This window comes from Bathycoccus prasinos (assembly GCF_002220235.1).
Source record: "Bathycoccus prasinos genomic : Chromosome_7".
NCBI classification, from domain to species: Eukaryota; Viridiplantae; Chlorophyta; class Mamiellophyceae; order Mamiellales; family Bathycoccaceae; genus Bathycoccus; species Bathycoccus prasinos.
In genome coordinates, this window is record NC_024002.1 from 117,616 (window position 1) to 133,568 (window position 15,953).

The 15,953-nt window shown below is 46.7% G+C and overlaps 8 protein-coding genes across 8 annotated transcripts; 4 read left to right on the forward strand and 4 right to left on the reverse strand.

The window, feature by feature from the left end:
* Bathy07g00580 (envelope membrane protein (Partial)) lies at positions 1-1,954 on the forward strand (the record flags this gene model as incomplete). Its single annotated transcript, XM_007511931.1, has 1 exon — positions 1-1,954. A coding segment is annotated over one exon (1,954 nt), but the record flags the coding sequence as incomplete, so codon positions are not given.
* Positions 1,955-2,282: 328 nt separating this feature from the next.
* Bathy07g00590 (predicted protein) lies at positions 2,283-4,136 on the reverse strand (the record flags this gene model as incomplete). The annotated part of the gene is made up of 1 exon (XM_007512206.1): positions 2,283-4,136. The coding sequence occupies one exon, from the start codon at positions 4,134-4,136 to the stop codon at positions 2,283-2,285; it is 1,854 nt and encodes a 617-aa protein (XP_007512268.1).
* A 447-nt stretch (positions 4,137-4,583) lies between these two features.
* On the reverse strand, positions 4,584-5,855 carry Bathy07g00600 (predicted protein; the record flags this gene model as incomplete). Its single annotated transcript, XM_007512016.1, has 1 exon — positions 4,584-5,855. The coding sequence occupies one exon, from the start codon at positions 5,853-5,855 to the stop codon at positions 4,584-4,586; it is 1,272 nt and encodes a 423-aa protein (XP_007512078.1).
* Positions 5,856-6,094: 239 nt separating this feature from the next.
* Bathy07g00610 (predicted protein) lies at positions 6,095-7,603 on the forward strand (the record flags this gene model as incomplete). The annotated part of the gene is made up of 2 exons (XM_007512257.1): positions 6,095-6,263; positions 6,501-7,603. The coding sequence occupies 2 exons, from the start codon at positions 6,095-6,097 to the stop codon at positions 7,601-7,603; spliced, it is 1,272 nt and encodes a 423-aa protein (XP_007512319.1).
* A 448-nt stretch (positions 7,604-8,051) lies between these two features.
* Bathy07g00620 (ORF73) lies at positions 8,052-10,112 on the forward strand (the record flags this gene model as incomplete). Its single annotated transcript, XM_007512232.1, has 1 exon — positions 8,052-10,112. The coding sequence occupies one exon, from the start codon at positions 8,052-8,054 to the stop codon at positions 10,110-10,112; it is 2,061 nt and encodes a 686-aa protein (XP_007512294.1).
* A 449-nt stretch (positions 10,113-10,561) lies between these two features.
* Bathy07g00630 (predicted protein) lies at positions 10,562-11,032 on the reverse strand (the record flags this gene model as incomplete). Its single annotated transcript, XM_007511828.1, has 2 exons — positions 10,562-10,782; positions 11,020-11,032. 2 exons carry the CDS (start codon positions 11,030-11,032, stop codon positions 10,562-10,564), a joined length of 234 nt encoding a protein of 77 aa, XP_007511890.1.
* Positions 11,033-11,308: 276 nt separating this feature from the next.
* Bathy07g00640 (unknown protein) lies at positions 11,309-13,472 on the forward strand (the record flags this gene model as incomplete). Its single annotated transcript, XM_007511810.1, has 2 exons — positions 11,309-13,379; positions 13,423-13,472. The coding sequence occupies 2 exons, from the start codon at positions 11,309-11,311 to the stop codon at positions 13,470-13,472; spliced, it is 2,121 nt and encodes a 706-aa protein (XP_007511872.1).
* Positions 13,473-13,534: 62 nt separating this feature from the next.
* Positions 13,535-15,781, reverse strand: Bathy07g00650 (myosin-7B; the record flags this gene model as incomplete). The annotated part of the gene is made up of 1 exon (XM_007512168.1): positions 13,535-15,781. One exon carries the CDS (start codon positions 15,779-15,781, stop codon positions 13,535-13,537), a length of 2,247 nt encoding a protein of 748 aa, XP_007512230.1.
* Between the last annotated feature and the right edge of the window lie 172 nt (positions 15,782-15,953).

Genomic DNA, 15,953 nt, shown 5'->3' on the forward strand with positions numbered 1-15,953 from the left:
CGTTATAATCATCATCATCATCATCATCATCATGCGCGAGACTCTGATTATAGGAGCAAAATCAGCCGGTGGTACGACTACGACTGCTGCTCGCGGAGGAGGAGGAGGAAAAAGAGGAGGAAAAAGAGGCGCTTCTCGAACACCTTTCGTCCTCGCTCTTCGAGAAGAAAAGACGACGACGACGACGACGACGACGATTTTGAGGAACGAGTGCTTTGAGAGAGGAAGAAGAAGGAGAAAAGCAACAAACGACGACGCGTTCGATCATCGATTCCGAACGCGCGCGTTGTTCGAGAAGACGCCCGCCGTGGACGGTCTCGGCGGCGCGGAGGAGGAGGAGGAGGAGGAGAAGAAGACGAAGAAGGAAGAAGAGAACGCGCCAACAAAAAGAGAGGAAGAAGAGGAGGAAGAGAAAGAGAAGAAGAGAAGAGCGAGGACGGGGAACGGAACGTCGTCGTCGTCCTCCTCTTCCTCCTCTGGCAAAAGTCTGGGTACGAGTAACGGGATAAGTTTCTCGTCGATTTCCTCCCCAGCTTCAGCGTTCGTCAGCTCGGTCTTATCCAGCACCGCCGCGGCGGCGAAAAAGAAAGAAACGAAGAAAACGAAAACCGATTGGGAAACGTCCTCGTCGTCTTCTTCGTCCTCGTTCTCGCGGAGGAGAAGGGAGGACGAGGACGAGATTGGTCCCCTGCTGATTGGTTGGGGAGACGCGGTCGAAGTGACCATCGATGACGGTGACGACGAGGTGGGCGAAGAAGAGGATGAAAATGTACAAGACTACGAAAACGAAGCGCGAGGAGCCGCAGAGGGAGATGCGAATGGTGAAAAGGACGGCGTCGTTACGGTTGCAAAAGACGGTAGCAGCAGCAGCAGCAGCAGCGGCGAGAAAATTTTATCTTCATCTTCTTTATCTTCATCGTCGGTGTTATCAACGCAGCAGCAGCAGCAACAACAGACGACGACGACAACGACAGGGAAAACGAAAGCGACGAGTAGCAGCGCCAGAGCGGGTAGTAAGAGTAAAAAATCTAGCAGCAGGAAGGACGGATCTTCATCGTCGTTGAAAAGAGAAGAGATCAAATCTTTGAGCGCGTATCCGTACCAAAATGTAGCCGAGCAAAGTGTGGAAGCGAGAAGAGAGCAGCTGTTGAACGCCATAGATTGGGGCGTCGTTGAAAACGGAGAGGAAGCGTTGAGAATTTTCGACGAACAAGTGGCCAAATCGCAGTCGCAAGAAAAATCAAGTATTGAAATGTTTTTCGACGAAACGCCAAACGCTCGGATATTCTTGAAATTCGTCGTATTCCCAGCCGTGTTTTCGCAAACGATGAATTACTCGTTCATAGAACCGTATTTTGACGCCGAGTTTGATTCGATGGGTGAAAACGTCGCAGCGGAGATGCTCCCGATGCACTTGCGCCAGGACATTTTACAAAATGTCGAACGGAACGAACAAATGCGAGAGTACGAGATCCAAATGGGTCGTGCTCCGCAACTCACCGACAAACAAAAGATACAAGCGCGAATTAAAGATGCCAAGGCGATAGAAGAAAAAACAATAAAAGAAAGGAAGAAAGAGTTGTCGAATAGGTGGACGGATGTGGCCTTTATCTCCGCTTTCTTCATGTCTTTCTTCGGCAGAAGGTCAGCGGCGAAAGATTGGATCGACCAAACAAAGAACTGGTTTTTTGATTTAGGACCTGCCAATCAAGCGTTCATCTTACTTCTATCTAGCGATGTTTTAGTCGGATATCACAGTGCGGATGGGTGGAATACGGTTTTAGAATCTCTGGGCGAAAAGTACGGCATCGCGGATAACCACGCGGCGATTTCGATATTTACCGCGTTAGTTCCCGTCGGTATGGACGTCCTGTTCAAATTTTGGGTGTTTAAGTATTTGCGAAAGTTGGCGCCGTCGACACAAATCATCTTGGACGATATCGATCGACATTAGAAAGAGAAAATGAAAGAATGAGCGAGTTTTAAATAAGTACGTTGTTGTGCGTAATATTATTTGTGTTGTTGTAAAAAAATGCGTGTTATTACCTTTGATATTACAATAGGTATAAGTGCCATGATACACGCACTCGTATTATCATAAATGAGTAATTCAATCATATTACCATAGTAAGTACGCATGTACATACCTACTATCATATTGACATATATTTTAAATCATACCAGTATTATATTCGCTTAATAGTCATTATTATTATAGCTTTTGATGTATTATAGCTTTTGATGTGTTGTATTATTTTCCATGCTGTTTTGTTTTCGAACAATCAGTTTACATTTGATTGCATCAAACGTATTTGCTCAATAATCTTCTGTTTGTACACCCCAACATCCAGGGGTTTACTTCTCTCATAGTTTGGGATTGGAACCTTGACGGTGCTTGCGAGATACTGATGCGTATCGAGATAATCTTTCTGAATTTGGTGAGCGTCGCGCAACCCGTCGAACAGTGGATGATAAAGCGCCTCGGTAACGCTTATCCGAGTCTTTGGATTAAATTCGAGCATTTTTTCGAGTAAATCGATGGTAAGCGGATCAACTTGCGGAAACATCGCCGCGAATGGTATTTTCTGAATCGGCGCGCCGTCGTTCAAAGACTTGATAAATTTCCGAGCCTTCAGAGACTCTACCTCGGCCATATCGTTTTCGCACGGCGTGCCGAGCGTATTCACAATCAAGATCAGTTGCTTGATGTAATCGAAACCCGGAAAGAGCGGTTGTCTCTTTAACATCTCTCCGAGAATACATCCAACGGACCAAACATCAATTTTCTCCGTGTACGTCGAGTTTGAAACGAGTAGCTCTGGCGCTCGATACCATCTCGTGACTACGTATTCCGTCATTCCTCCGTCGGGGCGTTCCTGGCCAGCTCCTCGCGATTTTGCTTCTTCTTCGTCTTCGGCAAATTTTCTGACGTCTTCCGCGAGATTGTCGATTGGCATAAACGAGGAACATGAAGACGTACGCTGCACCAAGTATTTCGCGGCATCCATTCGTTCATACGACGATGACGGCGTCATCACCGTATCATCATCAATCTCTTCATCGTTATCAACAATTTTTGCCCGTCGCGATAATCCAAAGTCGCAAATTTTCAAATCGCAGTTTGCGTTGACCAATAAATTCGACGGTTTCAAATCTCGGTGTAAAATACCGCAATCGTGAATATGTTTCAAACCTAAAAGAGTTTGATACAAGAAATAGATCACGTGATCGCGTAAAAGCGTCTGATTGGACTTGATGATTTGATTCAAATCCGTATCCATGAGCTCCATGATCAAGTAGACGTCCGCAAAGTCTTCCTCCTTTTCTTCTTCTTCTTCTTCTTCTTCTTCTTCTTCTTCTTCTTCTTCTTCTGTTCGGTAGCCATCACTTCCTCCAAAAGACTTCCTCCTCCTCCTTCTCGTATCTCTCGGCAACAGCATCTTCTGAAGCAGCGCATCCAAACCAACCAACCCGACGACGTTCCTATGATTCGTCCTCCTCATAAACTCAATCTCCAAAAACACTCTCCTCGCCTCGTACCTCGTCTGAAAAATATCCGACAACTTTTTTATCGCCACTCGTTTTCCTTTGTTGTTGTTGTTGTTGTTGTTGTCGTCATTATTCTCCTGCTGCTGCTGCGGCTGCTGTTGTTGAAGAAAAAGGTCTACCGCTTCGCACACGCACCCGTACGCGCCTATCCCTATGCTCTTCTTCGGCAAGTATCGCTCGTTGATGTAAAAATCCGCGTGCGGTAACGACCATCGTATTATATTATACCCCGAAGTAGAAGGAGACGACGGGCCATCCTCCAGTGCATTTTTCGTTTGTGTGTGCGTGTACTCAAACTCGGGTATAATGGTGTTCAACGCGTCGGCGGTGTTTTTGGTGTTGTTTTTGGTGGTGGTGGTCAATTTTTTCGTCGTCGTCGTCGTCGTCGTGGCTCGTGTTTTTTTTTTGTTTTTGGGGGTCGTCTTTTGGTCGCTTTTTTTGACACGGGGCGAAACCCCCGTTGCGTAGGAGAATGTTTTCTCCTCCTCCTCCTTCTCATCAACAAAGTCTCCCCAAGAAGGTTCTTGTTTGTGTTGTTCGGTGACGAGTGTCGTCGTCGTCGTCGTCGTTGTGTTTCTCGTTTTCATCCTCTCTCTTTCTGTCTTTCTCTTTCTGTCTGTCTCTCACTCTCTCTCTGTCTCGTTCGTGCGATGACTTAAATTGTGCGACTATTGGTTTCCCCGCACAATTGTACAAAAGTCGATTAAAATTCTAAAAAAGAGGCGGCTCTGGTTATATCAACGGAGAAGAGCCAAACACTCCTAGGTATAATTGAATCTTTCAATGATACTCGTATGGTTACGTTTTTTATGTTTGGGATGAAATCAAACGCGTTGCGTTGCGTCCTTTGCAAAGCCACTATAAAGAAGGGCTAACGGCAACGGGAAAGGTCTGAGCAACGAAAACGTGGCAACAAAAATGTGGGAAAAAGTGAAAAAGAGCCATCAGGCAAATTTTGAAAGGAAATAAATTTTGAGCAAATACGAGAGAGTTTAATAAGAGAGACGTTCAATACGTACGAGTACAAGAAAACTCTACGGAAACTTGGGCAAAACGTCCAAAGCGATTTCCTTTAAACTTTTCGGTCGAGTCGAACTGGACCAAACGCACTCGACCGCGTCGTTCGGCCTTCGTCGAAAAACTCTCCAATCGTCCGGGTAACATCTGAACAAAACCGCCGGGTTAGTGCCTTTGAAGTTGTGGATGAAATATATTCCTTCGAACGATTGCGAAAACTCTCGCAACGGTTCCATTTCGTTTTTATTCCAAAACCACGGGTAATAGTTTGAACGTGTTCGATCGAGTTCGCCATTGACGACGACGAGAGATTTTCTCTTTGTTTTTATTTTGCTCGCCGGCGCATCTGATTCGTTTTCTTCTCGAATGTTTTCGTACAATAAACGCGTTTGCGTCAATTCCGCTATGTTTCCCGAAGGGTACGCGCACACGAACATGTTGCCTTCGTTGATATCTACTCTATCGTTTACCGTGGCGCTTTTACCGAAAATTTTGTCCAAACCAGACACCGAAAACGCATTCGGGTCGTCCAGATAATTCAATTCCCCTCTCCAATCCTCAAAGAGAGGGTCTGTTTGGAAAACCTCCGGCGGCGCGACGCCGTCCGGTGCGCACATTCCAGTCTGTCCTCTTTTCGCCAACTTCAATTCCGTCGGGTCTGGAAACAAGACGGTAATTTTTTCTTCTTCTTTCATCCCGCGCAAAATCTTTCGCAACACCGTCGCCGTGAGCGTACACTCTACGTTACCTTCCAAGTCGCCGGGCGCTAAATCAAGTCCTCCCGGAGGGAACTGGATTTCTCCTAAATCCACGCCATCTTCTCTCGCTTTTTGTAGCGCTTGTCTTGCCTGTTGGACCATCACGTCGTAATCCGCCGGGAACGGATACTGTCTCCCTCCATTCGTGTTCTTCGAAATCGTCGTTCTCCCGCTTCCTAAAGCGCGCGAGGGTGGCAGAACCACCTCCACCTTCTTTCCTCCAAATCTTCCAAAGAGCGGTGGTTGTTTTTTTTTGGACGACGACGACGACGACGCGAGCGACGACGACTCGAGAGAAAGCAGCCTCCCGTTCACACGGCGCGAAAGATGATGCGTTTGTGCGTTCATCTCTCGCTCGTATTTACTATTCGTCTCGCATTCGTGCGTTAAATATCTCTTCTCTTTTTTGTTGTCTTTTGCGTTGTTTCTTTCGGACCAAAATTTTAGTCTCCTTCGCTTTTTTTCGTCAAAAACAGTGCGAGTGGAAAACTCCTCAAATACGAGAGTTTTTTTCTCTTTCCGTAACGTCATTCTTCTTAAAGTAGTTGCTTACTTCTTGTGTTTATTGTGTTTCATAATAAATGGGGGTGTCGTTGCTTTTTACGCGCGACGAAAACGCACGAACGCACCGTCTTTTTTGAGACGAGAGAGAGAGAGAGAGAGTTTTGTTCTTCTTCTCTGTCGTTCGTTTTGTGATTTCTGATTTACAACAACACGCGGGTGGTGGATAATATTGGAAATCTGACTGTGTAATCCAAAAAAAAAAAGAGATGAAGGCGTTGAAGGCGTTGCAGGAGCATCGAGCGCGACGAGGCAGCGACGAGGAAGAGGAAGAAACAGAAGGAACGATTTGGAAACCTGAAAACGGAAAAGGGCAGCAAAAAGTTTGGTCGTTGCGAGACAGCGGGGACGATTTTGCCATGTTTTCGTTCAAAATCGGTACGTCGGATGGTCCAAAAACAGGAAGGAGGAGCTTTTCTTTCGAGGCAGGCAGGAGGCAATCTCGCGATTTTTTTTCTGAGATTTTTGCGGCTCTCGCTCGCTTTTTTTCAAACAAAAAATCTCTCTCTCTCTCTCGTGCTTATAAAGAACAACCAGAGTAAACCAACGAACGAACGAACTAAACATTTTTTTTCCTCTCTTTCTCTTCTCTTCCAACCAACGAATTAAAAACAGTGCCGTGTTCGAAAACTTGCGCGCACGATTGGACGGTGTGCCCGTACGCGCATTGCGGGGAGATAGCCAGAAGGCGAGATTTGAAGATGTTTTCGTACTCGGCGATCCCGTGCGCGGATTATCAAAAAGTACCCACGAGCCGCGCGAAAGGGAAAGGGAGCCACGAGTATTCTTGCCCGAGGGGGGCAAACTGTCCGTACGCGCACGGCATTTTCGAGAGCTGGTTACATCCGAGTCGGTATCGCACGCAGTTGTGTAAAGATGGATTGGGGTGCACGAGAAAAGCTTGTTTTTTTGCGCACAAGGCGAAGGAGTTAAGAAGCGTCGCGAGCGATAATATTAACGCCGATAGTAATAACAATTATAATAGCAACATGTCCACGGCGAACAAGTTCGCAACGATGACGACGACGATGACAACGGCGACGATGCAACAACAACAACAACAACAACAACAACAACAACAACAACAACAGCAAAATCGACCGGAATCGCCCATGGCCGTCGCGATGTGGAATCAACAACTCGCTCAACTTCAACAACAACAACAACAACGCAGTCCAGAACAACGATTGCAACAGAGTCGATCGGACTCGTGGGAATTCGTACATGCAAATTCGAAAAACCCATCATCATCACCACAACTCGACTTTCGTCGACGAAGCATCGATTCAGTCAACATGGAACGAAGACAGTATCAGCAAAACCACGAACAGTTTGTATCACAGCAGCAGGTTTCGCAGATGACGGTGAATCAGGAACACGCTGCGCTTTACCTCGCGCAGCGTCGGCGAGAGTTGGAGCAGCAGCAGCTTCTGCTTTTGCAGCAGCTACAGCAGCAGCAGCTGCTGCAATTGCCGGCGCTGATGTCTGTCGCGGAAGCGCAGCAAATTTCTTTCGCGAAGAATGCTGCCATGCTGCAACAGATTCAGCAAATGCAAATGCAACACGTTCAAATTCAGCAACAGCTCGCCTCGGCGCAACAACCACTAGAATCACCGCAAAGAAACGAAGTCGATACTCAAAAGAAAAAGAGTAGCTACGATGACCTCGGGATGATTATAGAAACGCCGGACGACGAAAGACAACAACAACAGTATTAAAGCGAATAACGAGAAGACAAAGACAAGTTTTGGAGAGGAGGATCTTCTTCACTTGCCGTGTATATTTTTTAAAGAGAACAACCCGAGAGCGCCCGCGAACGAGAGCCGCCTTTTGCGTATTATTATAAAATTCATATGTATATATATATATATTCACAAAGACAAACAAAACGCGCGTTGCGCTTAACAAAACATCATCTCTTCATCGTCGTCGCGTTTGCAGCGGAAGCGATGATGGATGATGATGCCGTCCGCGGTAAAATGTTTTGTACGTACTCTTTACGCGGTATGCCGTCATGTAAAACGAAAAGAGTGAAAAAATTCAAAAAATCAAATCCAACATTTTATCCAAGAAAGGGTCCGTCCTCAAATCATCACTCTCAACGCGGGGTTGAATACCACCATCAACTACACGCTCAAAAGCTGTGCCGTGCATGCGAGGATAAAAATGACTCCTCTCTCGGCGTCGTCTTTGTGCAGTCTCGCTCCTTCTGAACAGACTCTTCTCCGATCGTCGTTCACGAAAACGCCGACGATGATTTTGGGGACGAGAACAACATCTTCATCCAGTCAGCAGAGCAACCGGAGAAGGTCTTCGTCTTTCTTTCTTCCTAAAGCAGCACACGCACGCGCTTCGTCTTCTTCATCGTCATCCAAATCGGAACAACCAAAAGCATCGTCGTCGTCATCGAGGAAGAAAACAAAGAAAGCATCTCTTCCTTCTTTGCAAGCGAAGAGAGAAAAGAAGTCTAAAACTCTCACTTCTTCTTCTTCTTCTCTGCCACGAGCGGTGGCGCTGTCGAGTAGGAGCGGTGGTGGTGGTAGGAGTAATAGTACTGAAGACGAGAGTAGCGGCGACGATGTGTGGTCGTCCGGCGTCGCGTTGGAGGCGGGGGACGACGCTCTACAGTTCGGAGAGCTTTTGGACGCGACGGAACCGATGGTGCGGCAGAACGATAATAATAATAATAATAATAATAATAATAATAATAATAATAATGGTAACAGTGCGGTAGCGGCAGCGACGTTAGGGCAGGCTTTGCTCGATTCATCTTTTCCTGCGGCGGTTGATGATGATGACAGGGAGGAGAAGGAGGAGGAGGAGAAGGAGGACAACGACGACGACGACGACGACGATTTTTATATCAACTTAGACCCAACGGAACACTTGTTGTCGTCCATCAACGAAATCACGCGCATACAAAAAGCGAACGAAAAGCTGCGATTGGAAAACGAGCGCATATTGACGCGAGCGAAAATCGCCGAACAGAGACGAGGCGAAGAGAGGTTGGAATCGAGCGAACACAGAGAAGAATTGAAACGACAGGTGGAAATGTTAACCGAGGATTTACGAAGAGAAAAAGAAATACGAGAAGAGGAGTTGTTCAAGGTCGAGCAAGAGAAGAAAGAGATGAACGACTTGCTGGAAAGAGAGAAGAGCGCGTTCGAGGAAAGAGACGAGACGAGACGAGACGAGATTGAGAGTTTAAAGGAACGAGAGGAAGAAACGATGGCGACGTTGAAAAACGCGTTGAGGGAGGCGGAGGATGTGGCCGAGAAACGAAGCGATGAGCTTTCCAAGAGCGAGAACACTGTGTTGGAAACAAAACAACTCTTAGAAACGGAACAAACAAAATCGAAAGAGTTGCAAAACGCTTTGAACGCTTTGAAAGTTGAATCGCAAGAGTTGAAGGAAGAAACGATCAAAGACGAGCAGTTGTTGAACGAGAAAATCAAAGAAAATATGGAAACCGTGGAAAACATCAAGTGGGAAATGGAGACGAAAATCAGCGCATTGGAACTCGATAAAGAAGAGTTGCTGAAAACGCAAGCGAGCGATGTCGCCAAGTGGAAGAAAGAACTCGAAGAGAGAGAATCGGCGATACTGAAATTGACATTGGAACGGGACGAAGTCGCTGAATCGTTGAGAAGAGAGAAAACCGAGCTCGAAAACGATTTGAAAGATGCGAACGCCGCCATCGCGGCATTGACTGAGCGCGTGAACAGCGAAGATTCCGCGACACTTTTACTCGAAGAAGCGACAGTTCGAGCGGAAACGTTGGAGCAAGCGATGGAACATCTCGAAGAAGCTTTGCAGGAAGACTTGATTGAAAGCGAGATGCAAACGATTCGCGCGAAACAAATGCTCTCGCTCGCGGAGGATAAAAGCGATAGTTTAGAAAAGAGAGTGCAAATGCTTTTAGATGAACTGAACGAGAACGCATCAGCGGCAGAAACGAGCAACGCTTCTCCTGCGAACGCGGACGCTCTCTCGAGAATTAAAGAACTCGAAGACGAACTCGAAGAAGCCGGAGACATGACGGAAATTCGAAACGCCATCGTGGAAGAGTGCTCGTTGATGCGAGAAGAGGTTGAAATCATGGAAGATCGCTTGGAAAAGATGCGCATCGAACGCGACACCGCGGTGTTAAAACTCTCCAAGTACGCCAAAGAGGAAAAAAGCGACGACATCGACGTCGACGAGGAAGAATCGAAAGACTGTTATTAAAGAAGAAGAGAGTCTTGGGAAAAAAAAACGCGCGCATGCAGAGTAGAAGCAATATTTATTTGTTGTTGTGTGTATATACATATCATCTATTCTTTTTACAACTCTACTCATACGCACACACAAAACGTTTACGTGTTTCGTTCTTCGTCCTTGAGATACCACGGTACTACCTAAATGGTATTATTGTTGTTATTATTCTTATTTATTCTTATTCTGTTCCTCTTCGTATATTTGTTTTTCGTCTGCGTCAAAGGCAACCTCTTCTTCTTCTTCTTCTTTTGGATAAGAAGAGACCCGAGAGCGTAACGTGTTTGTTTTTATCGTCGACTCGGCAGTGTGTATAATATTTCCGCCGAGCGATTCACTCTTCTCGTACTATTCGCTCTTCTCCTTTTTCGCGTTGTTGTTGTTTGACGTCGTCGTAATAAAGCTTTAGTATTACTTTCTCTCTACAACTTACTCCTCAGCGCTTCCTCCACCTCTCGCATCGCCGGTCGTCCGTTTTTCCCGAAAAATCCTTGCTGCCTTCCGCTGTAAATCATTCCTAACTGTTCCTCCTCGATGGTCACCGTGATTGGATACTTATCCACTCTGTTCGGAACGACGTTCGCGTTTTTCACCACGGCCAAGATGGCAGCTTTCGCCGCTTCAAACTCTTGGCCGCCGCCGTCTCAGTTTTTACTATACGTTATGGTGAATTTCATCGTGTCGGTGTTGGATTCCGACGACGACGCGGATGATGCGCTCCTGGAGAAAGAACTTCTCCCTCTTCTCGCAAAAGGGTGGTGGTCGTAAACGACGCCGCTCTTCGAAGAGGAAGTCTTTTTCGTCGTCGTCGAACAAAAAGAACTACTTTTATTACCACCTGTGATGAAAAAGTCACGCGCGCGTCGTATCAACAGCGCACCACTTCCTTGCATCACTTCTTCGTTTACACCACGCGAAGAAGAAAATAATGAAAAGAATTTCTTCTTCTTCTTCTTCTTCTTTTGTTTTCTTCTTTTGTTTTCTTCTTCTTCTTCTTCTTCTTTTGTTTTCTTCTTCTTCTTCGTAGAAACAAAACACAAAAATTCAAAAAAGCAAAAAAAAAAATTTCGTCTTTTTTCAAAAAGAAAAGAAAAGAAACAACAGCGTTTGCACAAAAAAAAGGAGGGGGGGGAATACCACACACATCTCTCTCATCATCATCATCTTTTATGCACGCGTGCATCTGCGGCCTCGCGAACGGTCTCGGCGTCAACGTGGCGACAGAGCTCTCGTTGTTGCTCCTCCCTCAAAACGTGTTGTTAAACAACGAAAAGTCTTCCTCTTCTTCTTCTGGAGATGATGGAAACGACGATTCAGACGACAAGTCAAAGTCATCATCATCATCATCATCATCATCATCATCATCATCATCATCATCATCGTCAGCACTGATAAAAGAGGGATGTTTCGTGACGAGAATCACGCTGTGCGACTCCGCGCTGAACAACAACATCGCGGCGAAATCGTCGTTTTCGAAAGAAGAAGAGGAAGAAAAGGAGGATTTGGTGGATACTAATACATTCGTGACGGAAAAAGACGTCGCGCTTTCCGGCGGGGTACTCCTAAAAAGCGATATCGGCGACCGGAAATCCGTCGCGCTCTGTCGACGGTTGCGAGCTCGATTGGTGTTGGCGTCTTCGTCTGAGGGGGAGGAAAAGAAGGAGAGTATCATCGTCGACGTTGCGGAGGATTGTTCTTTCTTCTCTTCTTTGTCTTCTTCTTCTTCTCCTTCGTCGCCGCCGCCAATCGACGTGTTGTTTTTCTGCGACGGCGCCGGGCCGTTATCGGTCGCGTGCAACGCGAACGAGCGACTGCGATCGAGGAAAGGAGGAGAAGAGAGTCGTCTCGATCATCAGCGGCAACAACTGCAACAACGACCCATTTTTGTGTATTGCACCGTAGAGCACCATGGGAGTGATAATAATACTAGTCATAGCGGTAGGAATAGTAGTAGTGGTGGTGGCGGCGGCGAGGTTGGGACGATATTCGTAGACGACGGAAGCGGGTATGACGTTGACGAAGAAGCCGAAAAAAATAGCGGGGATGATAAAGCTACCGCGAGTAAAGCTTTGTACGACGCGTTGCGGCCGCAGTTTACCGCGTTGTTTGCAAATGCGTTGGATGAAGCTGGAGCTGGAAACGTGGACGAAGACGAAAATCGGAGAAGAGAACGGAGAGCGGCGTTGCATTGGGAGTTTCTGAAAAAGACGCCCGAGGCGACGCCGTTGTTGCACGCAGTCAGCGAAAGGTCCGGAGATAAGAATAAAGATAAATTTTTGTCCTCGTCTGCGTCGTCGACGGTCGTGCGACAGCGAGATTCCGGTGATAATAGGAGTATTAGTAGTAGAAGTAACGTGTTCTTGCCGATGACTCTTCTCGTAGCGCACACGGCGACGTTTGCGGTGACTCAAATAGTAAAGAGAAGACGAGAGGCGTACTTGAACATGGTGATGAGTAGCTTGAACGTGAGCGAAAATGAAGAAGATATTGATAAGAAAAAGAAAGAAGAAGAAGACGCGCTCGCAAAAACGAGCGTAGTGGGCGCAGAACAGTGGACGCATTTGGACATCTTCGATTGCGTGAAAAACGTCGAGAAGGATTTCGTCTCAGCACCAGAAGGAGAAAAGACAAAGGAGGCTGGATACGAAACAATCACGACGGACGGCATAGACGTGGCGATGGAAGACGATCCAAAAGATGCGATTTTGAAGCACGCAGGTTTTGATGCGGTAGAAAATATCAGAAAGCGGTGTAAAATCGCCATCGTAGGCTCGGGCATCTTAACCGCTGCATTGGCGACGTGTTTCGCCTCCATTGGCGTTTCAGAAATTGCTCTGATAGGAGATGCTTCGGACCCACGAAACATTAATTTACCTAGAGTAGCGCGACACCCACTTTTGAGCGCCTTCGTGGGCGATCCGATGTTCACCCTGAGTGAATGCGAAAACGATGCGAACGCCATGGCATTAAACGAGAGGTTTCCCGGGACGAAATCGTATTTCTTGAGTCGCGGCGAAGACGAGGAGGCCAAAGACAATAATAAATTTGACATCATCGTTCACGTGGAAGGCGATGCGCCGTTTGCAAAAAAGAGCGAAAGTGAAAGCCCGACGACGACGTCAAAAGCAATGATTCCGAAAATTGAAGCCGGTTTTGCCATTCGATGCGGTGTCGTGGGTGATAATCAAGTTGGTATTGTCGAAGTGAATCGAGCAAATTCCAAGTACGCTTGGACGAAGTGTACGGATACTTCGTTATCCTTTTTGGTGTCTTCGACCGTAAGTTTGGAAATCATCCGATGGGCAAAAGGTGGCAGGAACAAAGAACGTTTAGTTTACGTCAACGCGAGAGGTAGAGGCGCAGATGCTTTTAGTTTATAATACTTTCAATACAATTTATTTATTTCCTTTCGGCGAGAACATCTTCATCACTTTCATCTTCTTCTTTTTCTTTTCTAAGGCTTCTTTCGGTGGCGTCGTCGTGTTATTTCCCTCATTGATACCGCGCCTATTCGGTGGCGTCAAACAATGCATGCAAAACTGCTTTCCTGGTTCCGGGAAACCGGTTTGGCACGCGGTGCATTTTTTGAGAGGCTTAATTTTACCCGTCGGAGATTTTCCTAGCCACGGTTCCGCTAAAGTCGTTTCTTTGTTTGTTGACGATGACGACGGGTCCGCCGCTACCGACGCCGAAACGACGTGAGTGTTTTCATCACGATCGTCTACCGATCGGTTTTGATGCTTTTGTTGTTGTTTACCATCGGATTTTCGCGTCGAACGCGGCGGCGAGGGCGACATGTTCACGCTGAAAGACGTCGTCGGCGGAGGCGTGACCATCATCACATCCCCTTTCGTCGAAGAAGAAAGAGGAGAAGGACTGTCCGGAGTAAACTCAATATTCGATAATTTCTGTTGCAACTCCTCCAACTCGCGCAACGCGTTGCTAATTCCTTGCGGCGTCGTCGCGCCGTCAACTTTCGCGACTAATTCTTGAACTTTTTGTTGCATGTCTTTCATTTCAGACGGCAAAACGGCTTTCGTCCTTTTCGTGGCGCTACTTCCAACATTTGGCGGCGTTGGAGGTGTCATTGCTGAGATTGGCGGCGTGAGAAGCGCCTCGTTCGCATCTTTGGCAAACGCTGACAACGGAGAAGGTGAGACGTTCCTTGATCCTACTCTATCATCACTACCGCTCATTTTTTTGTTGTTCCTGCTAGTGCTGTTGTTGTTGTTGTTATTATTATTATTGTTATTATTATTATTATTGCGTCCGAATAATCCACCAAATCTTCTCGTCGTCGGACTGCCGCCGCTGCCAGATGGAGACGCTTTCGATGCCGAGTTGGCAACTTTAGAGCTCTCCGTCTTCAACATTTCTTCATCGATTGTTGACGATAAATCATCGAAAGAGTCTTCCATTCTTGCGTGTCCCCCTCGTTGTTGCCGCTGAACCTTCTCCGCGGATAAACTGACGACTTTTTCGCGAAGAGACTCCTCTCGTCGCTTTGAGGTGGAAATCTCCATCAATAACGACTGGATCTCGTCTTCCTTCTCATCGATCGTTTCGGCGAGATTTGCGACGTATAACGCGTGCTCTGACTCTCTATCTCTGTCGTCCGCGGTAGTATTAGTTGACCCGCCGCCTCCTCTTTCCGCAACCGCTCGCGCGGTTATTACTAGCTCTTCTCGAAGTTCATCAATCACGTTCAAACTTCTCAACAACTCCGCTTTCGTCTCCTCCAACTCCTTTCCCATCGCGTCCAGCTCTTTCTCCTTTCCTTTCTGAATTTTCTCTACATTGATTCTGTTCGCCTCGGAATATTTCTTCAAAGTTTCCTCGAATTCGATTTTCGCCTTTTCAATCCTCGTCTCGTACGTCGCGCACTTCCCTTCCAACTGTTCTTTCGCTTGCGCGAGCGTCTCGATTTTTCTATTTTGAATCATCAACTCTTCGTTGATTTCAAACTTTGACCGTCTCAACAAATCCTCGTTCTCTCTCACCGTCGCCATCTCTCTCTTCACGACTTCGTCTAAAGTATTCTGCACTCTCTTCAACTCCTCTCGTAACTCGTCGTTCTTCTTAAACTCCTCCTCCGCGGTCGCGCTCAACAAGATCAATTCATCTTGCGCCAGCGCCAACTTATCTTGCAACCTCCCCGTCTCCGATAACGTGTCTCGTTCCACCACCGCTTGTAAAGTTTGCCGCGTGTCGTTCAAATCCTCCTCCAGCGCGTCCGCTCTCAACGTCTCCTCCTCCAGCGTCGCGGACATCATCCCAAGTTCGCACTCTAACGCGAAGTTTTCTTTCTTCAAAGTCGAGAGTATCTCCTCCACGTTAATGGACGGCAGAAGTTGCTCGATTGATGATTTCTTCTCGCCTAACAACCTTTCGACTCGTGGCTTTTGTTGTCTTCCTCTTCTTTTGTTGTCGTCGTCGTCGTCGTTGTTGTCGTTCGTCGTCGTCTGAATCGTCTTCTTCACGTTTTCAAAATCATCGTCTTCTCCTCCTTCTCCTTCTCCTTCTTCTTCAAAGTCGTCCTCAAAATTAAAACTTGCTCTCGCGTTCGAATTCGCGTTTGCCGAGGTGGTGGTGATCTTCTTCGCGATCGCCGCCCCGCCCACGATCGGAAGCATCACCCACATTTTATGTGTTGTTATTATTATTATTCTCAAGGACTGATGAATCTCTCTCTCGCTCTCTTCTGTTCTTTTTTCGTGCGTGCGAAATTTTTGTGTCTCGCCTGTTTTTTTTTTGAAAAAAAAAATCAAAAAAAATCAATTTTTCAACACTAAAAAGAAGCACGACGACAACACA